General features: G+C 31.8%; 2 protein-coding genes across 2 annotated transcripts; both read left to right on the forward strand.

The window, feature by feature from the left end:
• The first annotated feature begins 29 nt into the window (after window positions 1-29).
• LOC111014394 (GDSL esterase/lipase At5g03610) lies at window positions 30-7,957 on the forward strand. The gene is made up of 5 exons (XM_088124285.1): window positions 30-187; window positions 377-628; window positions 4,544-4,815; window positions 5,751-6,066; window positions 7,384-7,957. The coding sequence occupies exons 1-5, from the start codon at window positions 133-135 to the stop codon at window positions 7,587-7,589; spliced, it is 1,101 nt and encodes a 366-aa protein (XP_087980411.1). The 5' UTR covers window positions 30-132; the 3' UTR covers window positions 7,590-7,957.
• A 7,505-nt stretch (window positions 7,958-15,462) lies between these two features.
• LOC111014269 (cytochrome P450 94C1) lies at window positions 15,463-17,811 on the forward strand. Its single transcript, XM_022288936.2, has 2 exons — window positions 15,463-16,207; window positions 16,904-17,811. The coding sequence occupies exons 1-2, from the start codon at window positions 15,511-15,513 to the stop codon at window positions 17,674-17,676; spliced, it is 1,470 nt and encodes a 489-aa protein (XP_022144628.2). The 5' UTR covers window positions 15,463-15,510; the 3' UTR covers window positions 17,677-17,811.
• The last annotated feature ends 151 nt before the right edge of the window (window positions 17,812-17,962 follow it).

A 17,962-nucleotide genomic window follows, 5' to 3' on the forward strand; every position in this document is an offset into this window, starting at 1 on the left:
CTGAAGGGCAGGTGAGATTATCATTTGTCCATTGCCATTCTTTTCATCTCCTATATAACCCATTACAGAACAGTCTCTCACACTCCATTTCTTTGGCAAAGAGATTCCCATTTCCAATTCCAAGCTCCTTTAATGGACTCCAAAAAGCTCCTCTTCTTCTCTCTCCTCTCTTTCTCTCTCCTCCCAGGTTTCCCTCTCCCCCACTTTCTCTCTCTAAAACCCCTCCAAATAAATTATCGAATGAAACCGCCACAATCAAACGAATAATAGTTTTACACGAAGAAGCGGGTTTTTGACTGCGACGGTCTCGTTCAATAATTTTTTTCTCTCTCTAAATCATGGGTTTTTTTTAATTTTATTTATTTTTCAACGGCAGAACTCTATGGGGTGATTCGGGTTTCCGCGGCCGCCGGCCACCGCGTACGGCGGAGCAGCCAGAGTCTCGGAGGAGTCGAGCTCTCGGCCGGTTCGCAGCCGAAAAAGCTGTTTGTGTTCGGAGATTCCTACGTGGACACCGGAAACCACCGGAAACCGGCGGCCAAATCTTGGAAGTACCCGTACGGAATTACTTTTCCCGGAAAACCCACCGGCCGTTTCTCCGACGGCCGTGTCTTGACCGACTACCTAGGTAACCCTGAAAAATTACCCTTCTCTTTTCTCTCTCTCTTTTACTTTTTTTTTTTTTTTACTTTGGTTTTTTTTTTAGAAATTATTGTGTAGTTTGAATTATTGTTTCAAATTTGTCGCCTTTTGCTTCATCATAGTCTTGGATATTAGCTTTAATCTTGGTATAGTTTGGGTAGTTATTTTGTTTTTTAGTTTTGTATAGTTTGAAAAAAAATAATAACTCGAGGTTAATATTTAAAATCTTAGACCAAATTAGTAAAGAGGGTAAAAGAGAATTCTTACTGATGTAATATTCTAAAAAATATATAGAAATGTTAGGCAAATTTTAGGGTAAGAAGAAAATAATTTACTGACAGAAAAAGATAATTCAATTATCTATTTTGTTTTTAGTTTTTAGTTTTGTTAATATACTTTTAATTTTATGCTTAAAAAATGAAATAATTTGTTACCAAGTTTTTCAATTTGTAATATGCGTTTTTAGATCTTAGACCATTTTAAAACTGGAACTAGCAATTGGTCTAATTTTGTTTTGAGTTTTTAAATTTTTTAAATTGGGGTTGCCTACTAATTTCTTCGTGGTTTTGCGATCTATTATTTAAAAAATATTGTTACAATCTTAGAGAAATTTTTAAATTAAATAAATGATTTTTCTTCTTTTGAAATTGGCTAAGGTTTTTTTTTTTTGAAAAATACAGAAATTATTAACAAACAACCTTAATTTTCGTAACTAAAAAAAAAAGAAAAACCTTAATATCATGTTGAATTCATTTTTGTTTTAGAAATGAAATATTAGTCAAACTCAAAAGAAACCAATAACAAAATTATATATATTTGTTAATTTTTTAAGTTTGGCTTTAAATTCTAAAAGTTTATTTTTTCCACCAATGCATATTACAAAGATAAATAAATTATTTAAAAATAAATTTAATTTCAGAAAACAAAACACAAAAATAACAATACAAGAGTAAAGTGATGAGACAACATCTTTATATTTAAAAAAACAAAAAGAATGAAAATGTATGAAATGAAAGCATGTTATGATTAAAGTTGGGTCTAAAAACAATATATAATATTCAAAAGGTTTGAAATAATAATTAAAAAAAAAAAAGATAAATGTGCTTTATTTTTAAGGCCACAGATCTTTAGCTTTAGTTTTATGGACACAAAGTGAAGAGGAAAGAGCTTGAGATTTGCTTTAAGAAATAAAATGTGCATTAAAAATATCAATTGAGGTGGTGCCCTTCATGCTATTAGAATACCTTTTTTCTTATTTTATATACATTTTTAAAATATCTATTTTTGTTTATTAAAATTTTAAAAGTTTAGTCTGATATTCACTCATCCAATGCCTGCCTTCAACCAATTTATGTTGTTTCGATATAGGCTCATGTTATTATATTAGTCATACACATTTAAAAGCTAGATCATTCGTGTGTTGGAAATGACTGAAAATAACAGTACATGCCAAATAGAAATTATAAAAGTTTTGGAATCAAAATAGAATAAACTTGAAAGCACATAAACTCAGATAGACATTTTATTAATTTTGAAGGCTAAAATAGATAATTCAAGAGTTCACAAACTAAAATAAAATAGAAAATATTTATGTTTTGACTGGTCAACTATCGAGTTTTTGACAAGTAGAAGAGAAAAATGTGTAGTTTTTATTATTTTTAGAAAAAATAAATAACTATCAAATTTTTAATGATGGTCAATGGATGATGAGAACTAAATATTATTACGCGGCAAATAAGAGATTAATAGACAAAGAAAGACCAGATAAGTTTTTTTATAAAAAATAAATATCTATCAAAATTCTCAACTACCTTTTTTTTAATTTTCAAAAATTTGTTTTTATCAAATTATCAACTACTCATGAACACTAAGTAGGAAAATGTTACTCACGGAAATAAATCTAAAAATTCTTAATAGTATGTATAATGTTATTTTTTTCACCAACTTGATAATCATTAAACTGATTAAAGTATATATATTAATTAAATAGTGAGAGATTTAAATATTTTTTAGGTGTTAATTAAACAAATAAAATTAGAGAAAATTTTGTTTGTTTTTTAAAATTTGTTTGAGTGATGATTGCCAAGTAAGAGAATAGTGCTTTTTGGCTGTAAAATCAAGAATGGATGCATTATTGAGTCAGCTTTTTTTTTTCTTTTTCTTTTTATTATTATTATTATTATTAATATTATTATTATTTTTGGTGGCATGGGGATGGCTGTGACTTTTCAATATGTATGTCAGTTTAGCATTGCCCTTTTTCCCCCCTGACAGACAGTCTCACTTTTCCCACATGATCTTCTTCCCAATTATCTCTCTCTTTTCTCTTTTGGGCAAAAAATGGATTTAAGCCTTTTTTTCCTTCTTATAATTGTTTATAAAACATGAATATTTCAAATTAATAAACAAGAACTATTGGGTTAGGAAAAAGTAACTTTAGGTTTCATTTGAATAATTCAAACTTAGTAATTAAGAAATATTGTTCTAATCAAGTTATTTAGATACGCTTTTATTTATGATGAAAATAGTCGAGAGATGTCAATAATAACTAATTTACTATAATTTTGATAGTATATAGCTCATCAAGCTGTTAGATATTTCTGTTTCATACTTAGATTTAATCTCCATCTAATTGATATATTAATTTTAAAAAACTATTAAAAAAAGTTAGACCTGACTTGTTCTAATTTTGTTGAGTTCAACCAAAGTTTTCGATGTAGATGTTGAGATCTCAATTATACGTATATATCAATAAAATGTCGATGTCGATAAATATTTATGGAAAAGTTATAAAAAAAATCGTAAAAGCCATTTAAATTAACAAATAAACATTTCATCATTGCTAAAAAATTTTAAAATAGTTAATATTAATATTAGGTCTATATTAGTGAGATTTTGTTGATATTTTTCATATTTTGTCTTTTTTTTTTGTAATATTATGGAAATGTTGATTTTTCCATCATGTCGATGTCGAACTCATGAATACCTGGAAATGTCAACGGATATTTAGTACCATGAGTTCAACATATCTATCATGAGGTTTAAAAAAGTTCTAATTTTTTTTTATAAATGAAAATTAACCAATTAAGCTTACAAAATTTACTATTTATCTTAAAGTTTTAGTGTTTTTAGAGTAAAAAGTATTAGTTTTGAATATAAATTATGTGTTTTTCTAAGAAAAATAAGGTTAATTTACAAGTTTAATCCTAAACAAAGTTAAATTAGTGATATTTTCAAAGTTAAAAAATCTATTAGAGACAAGATTAAAAGTTTAAATACCTACTAGATATAGTTTTGAAAGTTAAATACCAATTTTGTAATGCTAACCTAAATATAGATTAATCCATAAGATACATATTATCGTCAATATAGCTCAATTATTCGATACATATATACTCCATTTATAGAGTTGAAAATTGAAATCTTAATTGAATTAAAAAGAAGAAAAAAAAGACACACGTTTACCATCCTAAAATAAAATAAAAAAATTAAACCATTATCTCTTAATTTCAAAAAAGAGGATAAAAAAAAACCAAAAATCAGCTCTATTTCACCACACTATTGGTGTACTAGTGATTAACATGGTATTAAATATCTATCGATATGTTGACATTTCTATCAACATTCTCGGTAAATCGACATTTTTATAATATTACAAAAAATTTTATAAAATATAAAAAATATACATATATGATTGATATAGACATTATATTAATATCATTTATTTTTAACTTATTTTAAAAATAATAAAATTCTGATGTGTTAATTTAAATATTTTTTACGAGTTTTTTATTTTTATAATTTTTTTTGGTATCCAATCGATTTCTACTTACATTAATGAAATGGACATAGACATCCACGTAAGACTTGTGGATTTATTAATATTATGTGCAAAATGCAGCAAAGTATCTGGGAGTGAAGTCTCCGATTCCGTACAAATGGCGGAAAGTAGGGTTCCGGCAACTGAAGAACGGGATGAACTTCGCGTACGGCGGCACCGGCGTGTTCGATACCTTCATTCTGAGCCCAAACATGAGCACTCAGATCGACTTCCTCCAGCAGCTGATCGACGAGTCGACGTACACCAGCCAAGACTTGCAGTCCTCTGTGGCGCTCATCTCCCTCGCCGGCAACGACTATGCCGTCTACCAAGCCACAAACGGCTCTGCTCAGGTTTCCCCCAAATTTGCTCTCTTATCTAGGAACCCTAATTTAAAAATGCTCTGTTTTTTATTTTATAAATTGATTGTAAATCTTGTTTTTTAAGCATCTCTTGAGTAATTTATAATAGTTAACAGTAAAATCTGCAATAGTTTTGTATGCGAAGTTCTTATGAACAAATGATTTCAAACATCTCCCGATTCATGAAATCCACATATCAGTATCAATCCATTAAAAACAGCGACAAACTTTAATGTGAAAGATATGATTTGTAGTTTTCATAGACCACATAGAAATCTGTTTAGTGTGTGTTTAAGATGAATTTTAAAGAAGGCATTTTTTAAATTAAAAAGTAAACATTTTTTTTATTAGCATGAAGACTTGCTCCTTAGAATGTGTTTGGTATAGCTTCTTAAATGATTTTAGATAACTAAAATTGCTTTTTACAAAATCTATAACGTTTGATAATAAATAAATAAAAATATTTTAAAAATCAAATTAGTTTAATAACATTTTCTGAAGAAACCCTCGAATGATCATCCAAAAGTGATGGACACTTTTATAGTTTGAATAGTTGAGAGATGATAAAAAAAAATGCTTAAACAGTTAAACTAAAAAGATAAGCGAAGAGAAACTCACTCTTAAAAGAGAGGGACATGATTTGCAAGTTTCAACAATTACAGAAGCCTATGATTTGCAAATAGGAGCCTTACCAGGACGGGGACGATTGGATGCTGCCAACGTTCCATTCCCCATCCCCGTGAAATTTTTCAAAATTTTGCGAGCATCGGGTTCCCAACGGAAAATTATTCTCCATTTGTTATTATTATTATTTTTTAAGAGCTCAACCGTCTCGTCCCCGTCACGTAACACCCTTATTTGCAAATTATCACAAGTCCCAAATATATGGAGAAGTTTATGTTGAAGTTTGGGGTGTTTGATGACAGGGTTTTCAGGCATTTATAACCAAAGTGGTGAATCAACTAGAAGTGAACCTGAGGCGCATCCATGGGCTGGGGGTCCCAAAGATAGTGGTGACTGCTTTGGAACCACTGGGGTGCCTTCCCAGCAGCACAGTGGCATCCTCCTTCCAGCAGTGTAATGCCACTGAGAATCTGCTGGTCAACTTCCACAATCTGCTGCTGCAGCAATCTGTGGCAAAGCTCAACAGTGAACTCAAAAATGGCACTTCATCCACTTTCATCCTTCTTGATCTCTACTCCTCTTTCATGGCTGCTCTCAACAACAAAGGAGACCATCTTGGTGACTCTCTCTCTCTCTCAATCTTTTTTGGTTCATGTTTCTACTTTATTCCTGTTGGTTAATGAAAATCTGCTCGATGATTGATCTTCCTCAACTAAACACCCCTGGGTGATGATGAAATAGGCTGATGTTTAACATATTATAGTGTCTGAGTTTCCTTGATAAGGTAGATAAATTGCGAGCGTGCATCTGATTGTTTATGATGTTGGTCCTGCTGCCCATCTCACTCAAATCCTGTAACGGAAAGAGTCATTTTTTGTTCCTTATTTGTTATGGTCCGTGTTTCTAATCCCTATTATCGGCCTCCGCTCCATGTACTGAACTTGCTATCTCAGTAGGTTTTGTCTTGAACTATTGGATTGATAGAATTTCCTACCTTCCATAACAAATGAGTCGTTCGGGTTAATAGTATAAATAAAAGATTAAATTACCGTAATCCATTAACTTAAGTTTTTAGACTCAGTGGTAGTTTAACATGGTATCATACTAAGAGGTCTTCAATATCTTGGAATGTTATTCCCTCCCTAATTGATAATCACTTGTTGGGCCTTGTACTATTTTCCAAGCCTACAAGTGGAACGAGAGTGTTAAAAGTATGATTTAAATTCTTATGAGTTCAGCAGTCATTATGAGTTTGGTAGTCGTTTAACAGTCCACTTCCTATTTCTTGTCATGGTCCTTGTTCCTGACTCATGTTAAAAAATTCCCACCCTGTTAACCATGCTTGCCATGTATAAATTAAATTTCCTACCTCTTGTCACAAATCTAGAAAATGGTAGCTAGCGTCTTTAATCGAATGACTTAAAACACTCCTCCATAAGAAGTATCATCAGATTGGTTGCAACCACAACCACACCTATTCTTTGTCTATGGATTTATATTCTTTACAAGCTTCTAACTATCTCTTACAAGTAAATGATCGGTTACTATCAATATTCATGGGGTTCCATCTCAAAACCAATTGGCAATGAGAGGAGTAGCCCATGTCTATTATAAACCATTGTTAGATTCCTTATGTTTTCAATGTGGGATCCTTAACATGCCCTCTCAAGATCGTGGCTCTTTTGGCTCATCGATCTTGGTCGGATCCCATTTTTTTGGATCGGATGCTCGTTTGAACGTTTTGGGCTCTGATACCATATTAATATTCATGGAGTTCCATCTCAAAACCAATTGGCAATGAGAGAAGTAACTCAGGTCTATTATAAACCATTGTTAGGTCCCTTTTCTTTTCAATGTGGGATCCTTAACAGTTACCTACTCAACAAGTCACACCGACCCCCGGAGTAACGATGCAGTCGAAAATTGTGTGTGCAGGGAATGTGAAGTTTGAGAACCCATTGAAGCCATGTTGCGTGGGAATAAGCAACGCGTATTCATGTGGGAGTGTGGATGCAAATGGGGAGAAGTATGCAATATGTGAAGATCCAAAAGCAGCATTTTTCTGGGACGAAGTGCACCCTTCTCAGCAGGGCTGGTTCGCTGTCTACTCTGCCTTGGAAGCAAATCTAAAGCAGCTTTAAGTTTCAATTCCTTTAGAGATCAGATAAGTCATCTCATACTTTGACTAAGACATTTCATTCATTCAATGCTCATTTCTCCTCCCTCTCATGTAATTTTCAAATAATATTTGGCTTACTCCCTCTGCCTCTGCTCTCTGTTTTACTTGTATGTAATCCTCTCTCTCTCTCTCTCTCTCTCTCTCTCTCTCTCCCTCCTGTGTGTTTATGTAAGTTTCTGTCTTCTTCTTCTTCTTCAAGTTCATAGCCAGTGGTGTAACTCTGTCGGGTCGGGTCGGTTTTCAGGCAACAGAGGAAAAACAATCATTGCTAATGTTTGTTATTCCTCTATCTCTGTGTATGTGTATGAAACTTTCCATCTTCTAGCTCAAGTTCGTCTCTAATTTTTGTTTTCTCAATCCTTTTTATGGTTTCATATTGAAGTCTCTGGCTATCTGATGTGTTTAATACAAATTCTCTCTTATTGGTCTAAGTTCATGACTATTTTTTGTTCCTACTGTAACTTTCCTTTATAAACAACTATTTAATATCGGCAAGTTGCACATCATTAGTAAATGATGCTGACGTGATTGATAATAAATAATAGTATCCATATTCTCGTAGTATAGTAAATTTTATCGTTCTCTCGAGCCTTTTTACTACTCTTTCATATGTTCAACTTCATGTTGATGGATCTCTTTTCTCTCTCTCTCTCTCTCTCCCTCTTTTCTTCTGCTGAAAATATACTTTGTCTAATTAAAAATAGAATTTATGGTAGGATCTTCCTTCTTTTGGGTAAATTAAAGGCAACCCATCTTGAAATAAGTTTAGGGTTTTTTTGGGTCATTTTTCTTTTTCCTTCCAAAACAGGTAAGACAAAGACAGCAACCAAGTTTACTGTCTCTCTGGAGAAGAAAAGACAAAAAGGGTTGCTGCTTCCATGTTCCAACAAACCAGTTAGTTAAAGATGGAACATTGATTGTTGTCAATTTTCCATTAATGAAAACATTGCCATGAAATAACTGTGATGAAAAAATATAACTCAATTTGCAAATAATGAGTGATGATGAGTAGAAAATTTTAGGTTAAAAATTACTTTTTGGTAATCACAATTTCATTAAAGTAAGGCTTTGGTCTCTGTCCTTTCAACTTTAGTCTACTCAATATTTAAGGACAAAATGGAAGTAATCATTACCGTCCGTCTGTATAATAGAGAAGATGGATGTGTTCACTATTGGAGTACTCTCAAGTCTTTTTTAATCGTGTTTTCTTGTGCAAGGTTATCGACATGAGCATGCAAGGATGATCATTATCGATAAAGACAACAACAATAAGAACAAACGTTGCTATAACATCGACTTGACAATAACAAAACTAAAAATGTTGAGATGTATACTGATATTGTCTTAGAAAACATATATGAATATCAGAAAACATATATTGTCGCACTTTATTAATTTACAAATTATTGTGCTAATTAAATTATCTTAATAGTATTTTAAGGCAAACTTCCAAAATCAACACTTAACCAAGACTCACCAAATAAAATTTGAAAATGACTTCGAGAATTTTAATATTATTTTTTCTTTAAAAAAAAAGCATCATAGCATTCTATGAGGTTAGCATTACAACTACCAACTGCCGCCCTCCACCATCCTTTCTTGATTTGGCTCCACTACCCATCTCCTAAAACTGATAAACATGAACATTTCTCACATTTTTTAAAGAAAAAACAAATTAAATCATCTTCATTATTTCATATCTTGAGAATCAAAATTCTCAACAAGGATTCGATTTGATGTTTTATTAAAACCCATCCTATCAAACTATATGTTATTAACTCATTATATAGTTACTCAGGGTCCATTTAGTAACATTTTCGTTTCTTGTTTTGAGTTGGTGAGAAATATAATCATTTGGTAATTGTTTGTTTCTTCGTTATCAAATAGTTTCTAAATTGCTTCATTTAAGAAAAAAAAAGCTTGCCACATAGATTATTTAAGTTCATTTATTTTATCACTTGGATAAAAACTTAGAGACCAAATAAAAACTAAACTAAAAATTTAACTCGAAAATCGAGGTTAAAAAAGTTTTTTTTTTCCTATTTGGTGCACTTTGGTGTTGATGAAGGCCACCTCTCAAAGTGACCAACATATCACATCAAGGAAATGGGCCAATTCCAAGTGGTCTCCAATAGTGGTTGCCAATTGGCATCCCCACATCCAAATTTTGGTTGCAATACTATTTCCTTATCTAATGGAAGTTTGGCATATGATATGGATTAATTGATTATTTTTCCCGTCTCTTTTGATAACTATTTTATTTTATTAAACTTGATTGATAATGATTTTATTTTAAGTTGTATGATTTCAAAAACAATAAATACTAGCTTTAATACTTTTTTTAATGTCAAAGTGAGCATAACTCAACGTAATTGGCATATATCTACAATCAAGAGATTATGAGTTCGATCATCCATCCCAAAATGTTATATTCAGAAGAAAAAAAACCACTCTTTATCAATTTATCTGGATAGAGTTTATAAAACAGAGATGTCACGTATCGTCTCAAGATTAATGAACAAGATAGATTGCCTATCTTTTCAAAGCTGCCCCACTGAAAAAAATATTGTATAGGATCTGTTCTTGGTCAAAAATTGTATATAGTGAAAAATCATCTTTCTTATTAAGAAAGATGTTTACTTCTTAAAATATTTCATATAAAGGTAGGGTCAGATTTATTCTGAAAAGAGTAAAAGGATTCAATCCAATTGACATTAAATCCAATTAATGGTTTACACGTCACATAACTTTGTAAAATAGTACCTTTTCCAAAGATTAGAGCCCTACTATTCTAATTAATCAAATTCCAAATATCACATGCCTAAAATTACTTAGTCGCTCAATGAGTTAAAATAAAGGTCGTCGATTAAAAGGTCGTGTGTTCGAATTTCGACTAAAACAAATTACTTAGACAAGTGTAAATTAAATGATTATTAATTCTGATTTTTATTAATACAACAAGTGAGGGTGAAGGTGAAGATCCGAACTCACGATAATTTAATCATAGATTGATGTCTTAATCCGTTGAGCTATACTCACCATTTCATCAATTTTTATGAGTACAAAATAATTAATTTAAAGTTTTCAATTCCAATATCATTGCTGCATGACCTCTATCTTATGGTTGTAATTTGATTACAAAAAAAAATCATTAATAATGGCTGAAAATCAACCCCAATTACTAAAATATATTTTTAACCACATGAAACCAATAGAACGTCCACCAATTATTTATTTTCGGTTTAAATATTATTTTAGTCTCTTCATTTTCATCTTTATTCTTTCACAAAGTATATTTTGATTTATATATTTTCAACTTTTGCTCATTTCAGTCATATATTTTTCAAAGGTTCATTTTAGTCTCCGTACTTTTAAAAGTTAACTATTTTGATTCCTTCATTTTTATTTTTATCTCATTTCTTTCAATAAAATGTGACCATAAATTTGTATTAAAGATTTTTTTTATTGTCACATTGTGTATAAAATTGGTGTCAAAATTTTTCCAATGTGAACTAAATTAGTCACTTTAAAAAGTACAAGAACAAAAAAGAAGACTTATAAAAAAAAGTTGAAAGTACCGAACCAAAATCAACTTTGATCTTAAAAAAAAAACCACACAAATCGAAATCAAAATTACAGGACAAAAATAGTATTTATATAAGCAAAATAATAGGTAGAAAATTATATTTTTCAGCTACCATTAATATCTATTAGGGTGTGTCATCAATGAAAAGGACTTCCATGTGATCTACTCGCTATTTCTATTTTATATATTTTTTTAAATTACATTATTTTCGTTTTTTTATTCTAAATTTGGAAAAAAAAAACATTTTATGAAATAATTTTATACTAAAATCATGTGTCATGTAAACAAATCATTTTTAACCCCAAATTATTTATTTTGTTAACAATTTCTTAGAAAGTAAATAAATCTAGCTAATTGAAAATCAAAAGAAATTCATATGAAAACTTGGGTTGTGTGGATATTTATTTTTAAAAAATATTTTGTAAATCTCACCCCTTTACCAATATGAATTCGAGATTTCTTTCATAACCCTCGAAACATTTTCATAGCGACTGGTTGGAATTATTTGAGCAATTCATGTAATCGTGGACCTATCGGAACTTGTTTCTATTTCTTACCATTACTTCAAAAATATAACACGTTTATATCGGGCCATGTTTTGAAAAATTGTTACTATTTCTATAAAGATGGTGTTATCTTATCAAGAAATAGTTCTCTCTATTGGAAACTTTGTTTCTATTTTTAAAAATAGAAAACTATTCTTAAACCTAACTTTCAATCAAATCATGCCTTTCTTCATGAAACCATTTAAACTTGGCTTTATCTCCAAACTACCCTTTTTCCTCAATTGTGGAAAATTTTCAACCAAACCTTGGAGAGAGGGAGACAAATAATAACACATGATTGATATTTTTTTTTTTCCTTAAATTAATGGGTCAAGTTGGTCATTTTGTTTGAAAATATTATGTACCACTTTTGAATGGATCAAAATTGGGTTCATAACAAATATAATTAATTTGATTGATGATTGAAGTTGATATGACCAATATTTTTACCATTCCAAGTCAATAGTTTTAGTCACACGTAGATCGATTTAAGGTATAAAATCTTGAACGCATCTATAAATTTTCTTGTTTGTTTTATGTTGGTCTTTAAATTTTTAAATAGTTTCTTCGTAAATGATAAATATTGTTCGTATAAAAAATATTGTAGTCTTTGTAGTTGATTTTTTCAACTATCATCGAATTATGGAATCTATATCTAATTTACAATGTTTGGTTTTAAATGCGAGTCTATATAAAAACGTCATCACGTTAAGTTCATTAGACGGAAAAGTTAGGGTTAAATTCCCCACTTCAATCAACCAATTTTTCTCCTCTCCAAGAGTTTGAAGCTCACCACGAATTCGAACTCGCGACCTTTTGGTCAGAGATAAGTGTCTTAACTACTCGAAATAGGCTCGATTTGACCCTCTTATATTTTTAATTGATTTTGGATGGTTTGTAGAGAACATAAAGTTGATTTTGCATAGGTCCTTTACTTCTACTCCTAAATTTTGGTTGGGTGAAATGGTATTTATGAAGATTTATATAGTAATCAATGCACAACTTCACAATTAACCATCAATTTTACTTAATTAAAGTATCATGTATTATATATTTTTTTTAGTTCTAACGATATGCGAGGATGAAGATTTGAACTTCTGACCTTTGATCGAGGATATATGTCTTGACCAATTAAACTATGCTCTGATATGTATCACATATTTACTCTTTAATTAGATTTTTTTCATTGAATGTCTAAAATTCAAATTGATTGTCGATCTAAATAATCAAAATATTACCTACAATTTTACTGCTCACTAAAAGATTGGAATAATTACAAATGAGCTAAACATTTATGGTTTCATAATTAATGACATTTGTTAAATTAAGTACTTATATAATAAGTAGTTTTTGGAAACAAACATCCTTGAAGGTTTCCTCTATTGACTTTTTCTTTCTATTAAAAAGAAAAATCTTAAACCATATTTTATTGTCTAAAATTTTAAAAATACTTTTTAATAAATCCAAAATACTTTTTACTCCTCTCTAAAATTTTAACCAAATCTATAAATTAAAAAAGATATATAGATTTTTAGTCACCTATAAGCACTTTAAAACACGTGAAACGCGAGAAATGGAAACAAAATACATTAATAATATATTATATAATTTATTCATGTTTTTTTTATAAAGATTAATATTCTTTTATTAATAAAAAATATTATGAACAATTTAGAATATTTTTTTATTTGTTATAAAGTTTTTTTTAGATACTGAGAAACCAATACTTTTTCGACATTGAAAAACTATTAGGCATCTCAAAGATTTAAATTAGCATGTTCTACCAATTATTAGATCACGTGGCTGTATACTTCATTAAAAAGAAAAAACATTGCAATTTAATTAAAATATAGTTTTTTTCACCGCATTTAAAAAAAAAAAAGAACTTTTCTTTTAATTCTAGAAAATTTTTTAAAATAAAACATATTTCTAAATACTATTATGTATATTTAACATTCGGCTAGAATTTGGTTCTAAAACGAAGCCTATGAAGTAAATATTAATTAACAAACCAATCTTCCAATTAGTTTTATAATTGAAGATAAAAGGGATAGTTTATGTCTATTATAAATATTTTAAGATCCATTTTATTTTTAATATGGGATCCAAGCTAAATTCTTTTCAATTATCGAAATGTCATCCCAAAAAAAAAATGTCACATGCACACCAAATAATGCACCTTAAAAAAAACATAATCATCAAAGTTCACAAATTAAATTTGTAGTTTAATCAATTTATTTATTTATTTTTATTTTTTGGGTACAAGATACGATTTGCTATGAAAAAATAATAATAATAATAAACGTTGTTTTGTTTATATTAAAGCACGAGTTTCTCATGCTCATTTCCATTTTCCTCCATTTTTTATCTTTATTTTTTACTCTCTTTTATTCTCAAGAAGATCTCTGGACTAGATTCACTGTACTACCATCCAAACAAGTCAATTAAATTATAAATTTGATCTATAAATTTTGAATGTCGGGTTGGATTAAATTCCTGAATTTTAAGAATGGTATAATAAATCTTTTATTGTTCAAACTATTAACGTTCATTGTTTATTGTTTCTCATTTTAAAGTTAATCACTGATCGTTTGATAACGTTCTCGTTTATTATTTATCATTTTTTATTTTTAGTAAAGAAACATATTATTGCATTTGGTTTTGATTTAGTTGGAAATGACAACAAAAAAACAAGAAAATTAGGATCTTTGGATAATGTTTCAGTTTATTCTTTCTCGTTTCTAATTTTTTTTTAAGAAATTTAAACATTTTACAACTAATTTGTTTCTTGTTTATTCTGTTTTGAAAACATTCTTGTTCTCATTTCCAATTTATTTCAAACATAAATAAAAAAATTATTTTGTCATACCTGAATTCGAAGGTTGGAATCATGCACCACATTTTTCTTCATTAAAAATAAAGAAATCAATACAAATTTTAGAATGTTACCAAAAACAAGCCCTTGTTTTCTTTCCCCAAAATTTCTATACAATTTGTATAACGTTTTCAAACAAAAAATAAAAATAATTGTCAAATGCTTAAGTTTTTCAATAAAACTAGAGACAATAAACAAGCAACATGAACGTTACAACTCATTACCAAACGTTCTTGTTTCTTTTTTTGTTTCCAATTTATATTTGTTAGGAATAAGAAACAAGACCTAGGAATATAATTGAAATACCTTAAATTTTCAATTTTGTATCTAACTAATGGGTCTATTTCAAAAATTACCTTCTTTTTTTTTTTTTTTGAGAAGACAAAAATTATCTTCTTGATAATGAAAACTTGCAGTTTTGTATATGCTTCTTTTATTTCTAAAGTCTATTGAGCTATATTATATTAGATTATATTATACACAAAGCTTAAAAAGTTTAAAAATATAATATTGAAAATTGTTACTATACGATGGGTACATCATTCCACTTATTATCAGCTCACTATTTAAAAATGATATGAAATCCAACCAAAAAAAAGAGTTAAAAGAGAGAAATTCATCGTGTGAAAGAAGAGAATGAATGCAATAAAATTATAAAAATTTCTCAAAATTGATAAATCTTAGACACATTAGAAAAATACTTAGATCTATCAGCGATAACCTAATTATCATTAAAATTTTGACAAGTTCGAGAACAAACAAAAAGACCATAACTAGTGATAATTGACGTATGAACGAGGAAAAAAAACCCATAAAAGGACTCTTACATTTCCAATTTCCATGATCCTCTGTTCTTGAATCCTTCTTCTTCTTCCCAATGGAACTACACTTCCTCCTCCTCCTCGTCTTCTCTCTCCTCTTTCTCTCTCTAGCCCTCCTTCTGTTCAAACCCAGACTCCTGTGCGACTGCGAAATCTGCCGCGCCTACATGACGTCATCCTGGTCGGAAAATTACCTCAACCTCTGCGACTGGTACTCCGATCTCCTCCGCCGGTCTCCGACCAAGACCATCCACATCCACGTCCTCGGCAACACCGTCACCGCCAATCCCGACAACGTCGAGTACATTCTCAACACCAATTTCGACAACTTCCCCAAGGGCAAAAACTTCTCCGCCATTCTCGCCGATTTTCTCGGCCGCGGAATCTTCAATGTCGACGGCGATCTGTGGCGCTTCCAGAAGAAAATGGCCCTTCTCGAGCTCGCCCACCACTCCGTTAGATCCTACGGCTTCGAGATCGTTTGCCACGAGATTCGGAGCCGCCTCGTCCCGCTTCTCCAATCGGTCGCCGGAAAGGGCGACGGCGGGGGCTTGGATTTGCAAGACGTGTTTAGGAGATTTGCTTTTGATTGTATTTGTAAATTTTCGTTTGGGTTGGATCCTATGTGCTTGGAGCTGTCTCTTCCGATGTCGGATTTTGCTGTCGCTTTTGATGCTGCTTCCAAGCTTTCCGCTGAGAGAGCCATGGCGGTCCCGCCGGTCTTGTGGAAAATCAAGCGGATTCTCAACTTAGGTACAACTTATCCAAACTTCAGTTACCGCTTCAACTATGCTTAGATTGACACTAATTAACTCGCCCTCTTGTTTCTTCTTTTCTCGAAGTTAACTAATCTTACAAGCCCACATATTTTGATCAAAATCGAAAACTTTTGATTCTGTTCTTAGATTGGCATCTATTGGGTCGGTTTTAGCACCAATACTGAAACTAACTTTACCTTTTTAGTAAAAGAAGTCTTTTTTCTCATTCGGTTTGGGACAGACCAAATAGAGAATGAACTACAGAAGTAGAGGCAATTCATCCTATCGAAGTACTAATAGCTTTCGAAGCTTACACTCACTTCTTAAAAAAAGACTTTAAGTAGCGTAGAATCTAAGCATTTTGAATCAATCCATCATCCAGATTAATCAAACTATCCATTCCATCTTAATAGGTTACTACTACATATTTAAGAGACATTTGACCCACGGGTTTGACATAGGTAACCTAAATTTGTTAAGTGTGGGAGGTTGATTTTAGGATATTGTGTAGTGCGGGAGTTACGTAGCATGAGTTTGAGTAGTCTGTGTTTGGAGCGTAGAGTTAGGTAGTCTAAACTTTTGTAATCTTTTTTGTTTCGTTGGCTAGTGGGCTAGAAATTTAAAAAGCCCACGAATGATTATCGAAGTTAAAAATTTTAATGGATAAATAAGTTTTGATTTGGTTTTTCAGGGAGCGAGAGGGAATTAAAGCAATCAATGAAGTTGATCAACATGTTGGCCGGAGAAGTGATCCGGCAGAGAAGAAAAATGGGATTTTCGACCCACAGAGATCTGCTCTCTCAGTTCATGAGAACAGTTTCCGACGAAACTTTCTTACGGGACATCGTCGTCAGCTTCCTTTTGGCCGGACGCGACACGGTGGCGTCGGCGCTCACCAGCTTCTTCTGGGTCCTCTCCGCCCACCCCGCCGCCGAGTCCAAAATCCAACTCGAGGCCGATCGGGTCGTCGGAGCCGGCTCCGACCCGACGACATTCGACCAAATCCGGAATCTCCACTACTTACACGCCGCAATCTACGAGTCCATGAGGCTCTTCCCTCCGATTCAATTCGACTCCAAGTTCTGCCGGAACGACGACGTTTTGCCCGACGGGACAATCGTCCGCCGTGGCACCCGGGTCACCTACCACCCGTACGCCATGGGTCGGGTCGAGGACATTTGGGGCCCCAACTGCCTCGAGTTCGACCCGGAACGGTGGCTCCGAAATGGTGTTTTCTGCCCGGAAAACCCGTTCAAGTACCCGGTTTTCCAAGGCGGGTGCCGATTCTGTTTGGGAAAAGAAATGGCCCTTGTGGAGTTGAAAGCCGTTGCGGTTTCGCTTATCCGACGGTTCCGAATCCGATCGGCGACGCCGTGTGTGGCGCCGCGGTTCTCGCCGGGCCTAACCGCCACCTTCTGCGGCGGATTGTGGGTTTCGGTCAGAGAGAAGGAGAAATCGAGCTGACCGCCGTCCCCGCATGCAAAAAAAAAGAAAAAAAAAAAGAAGGAACATTATTTTGAATTTCAATATTCGACAAAAATAAGATATAATAAAGAATGGTGTACGATATATAATATGATTCTATTCTTTCATAGTGTATATGAATTTTTTTTGTCCTTAGTCAAATTTTATACTCCTTGGACGTGAGGATGCGTAAAATACCATACCCTTAAAAAAGTCTCTTCAACGTTCAATGAGCCATCCTTTCATGGTAGTATAATAAAATATTATTTTATTATTTTTGAATCTA

The sequence above is a fragment of the Momordica charantia genome, assembly GCF_013281855.1.
Source record: "Momordica charantia cultivar OHB3-1 chromosome 5 unlocalized genomic scaffold, Mcharantia_2.0 BLBB01000005.1, whole genome shotgun sequence".
In the NCBI taxonomy this organism is placed as follows: domain Eukaryota; kingdom Viridiplantae; phylum Streptophyta; class Magnoliopsida; order Cucurbitales; family Cucurbitaceae; genus Momordica; species Momordica charantia.

What these genes read in the sequence shown, in the direction of transcription:
- LOC111014394 (XM_088124285.1), top strand. Translation starts at nt 133, where the DNA reads ATGGACTCCAAAAAGCTCCTCTTCTTCTCTCTCCTCTCTTTCTCTCTC. An exon ending in CTCTTTCTCTCTCCTCCCAG is followed by an intron (nt 188 to 376) that starts GTTTCCCTCTCC and finishes TTTCAACGGCAG; the next exon opens with AACTCTATGGGGTGATTCGG. An exon ending in CCACAAACGGCTCTGCTCAG is followed by an intron (nt 4,816 to 5,750) that starts GTTTCCCCCAAA and finishes GTTTGATGACAG; the next exon opens with GGTTTTCAGGCATTTATAAC.
- LOC111014269 (XM_022288936.2), top strand. Translation starts at nt 15,511, where the DNA reads ATGGAACTACACTTCCTCCTCCTCCTCGTCTTCTCTCTCCTCTTTCTC. An exon ending in CAAGCGGATTCTCAACTTAG is followed by an intron (nt 16,208 to 16,903) that starts GTACAACTTATC and finishes TTGGTTTTTCAG; the next exon opens with GGAGCGAGAGGGAATTAAAG.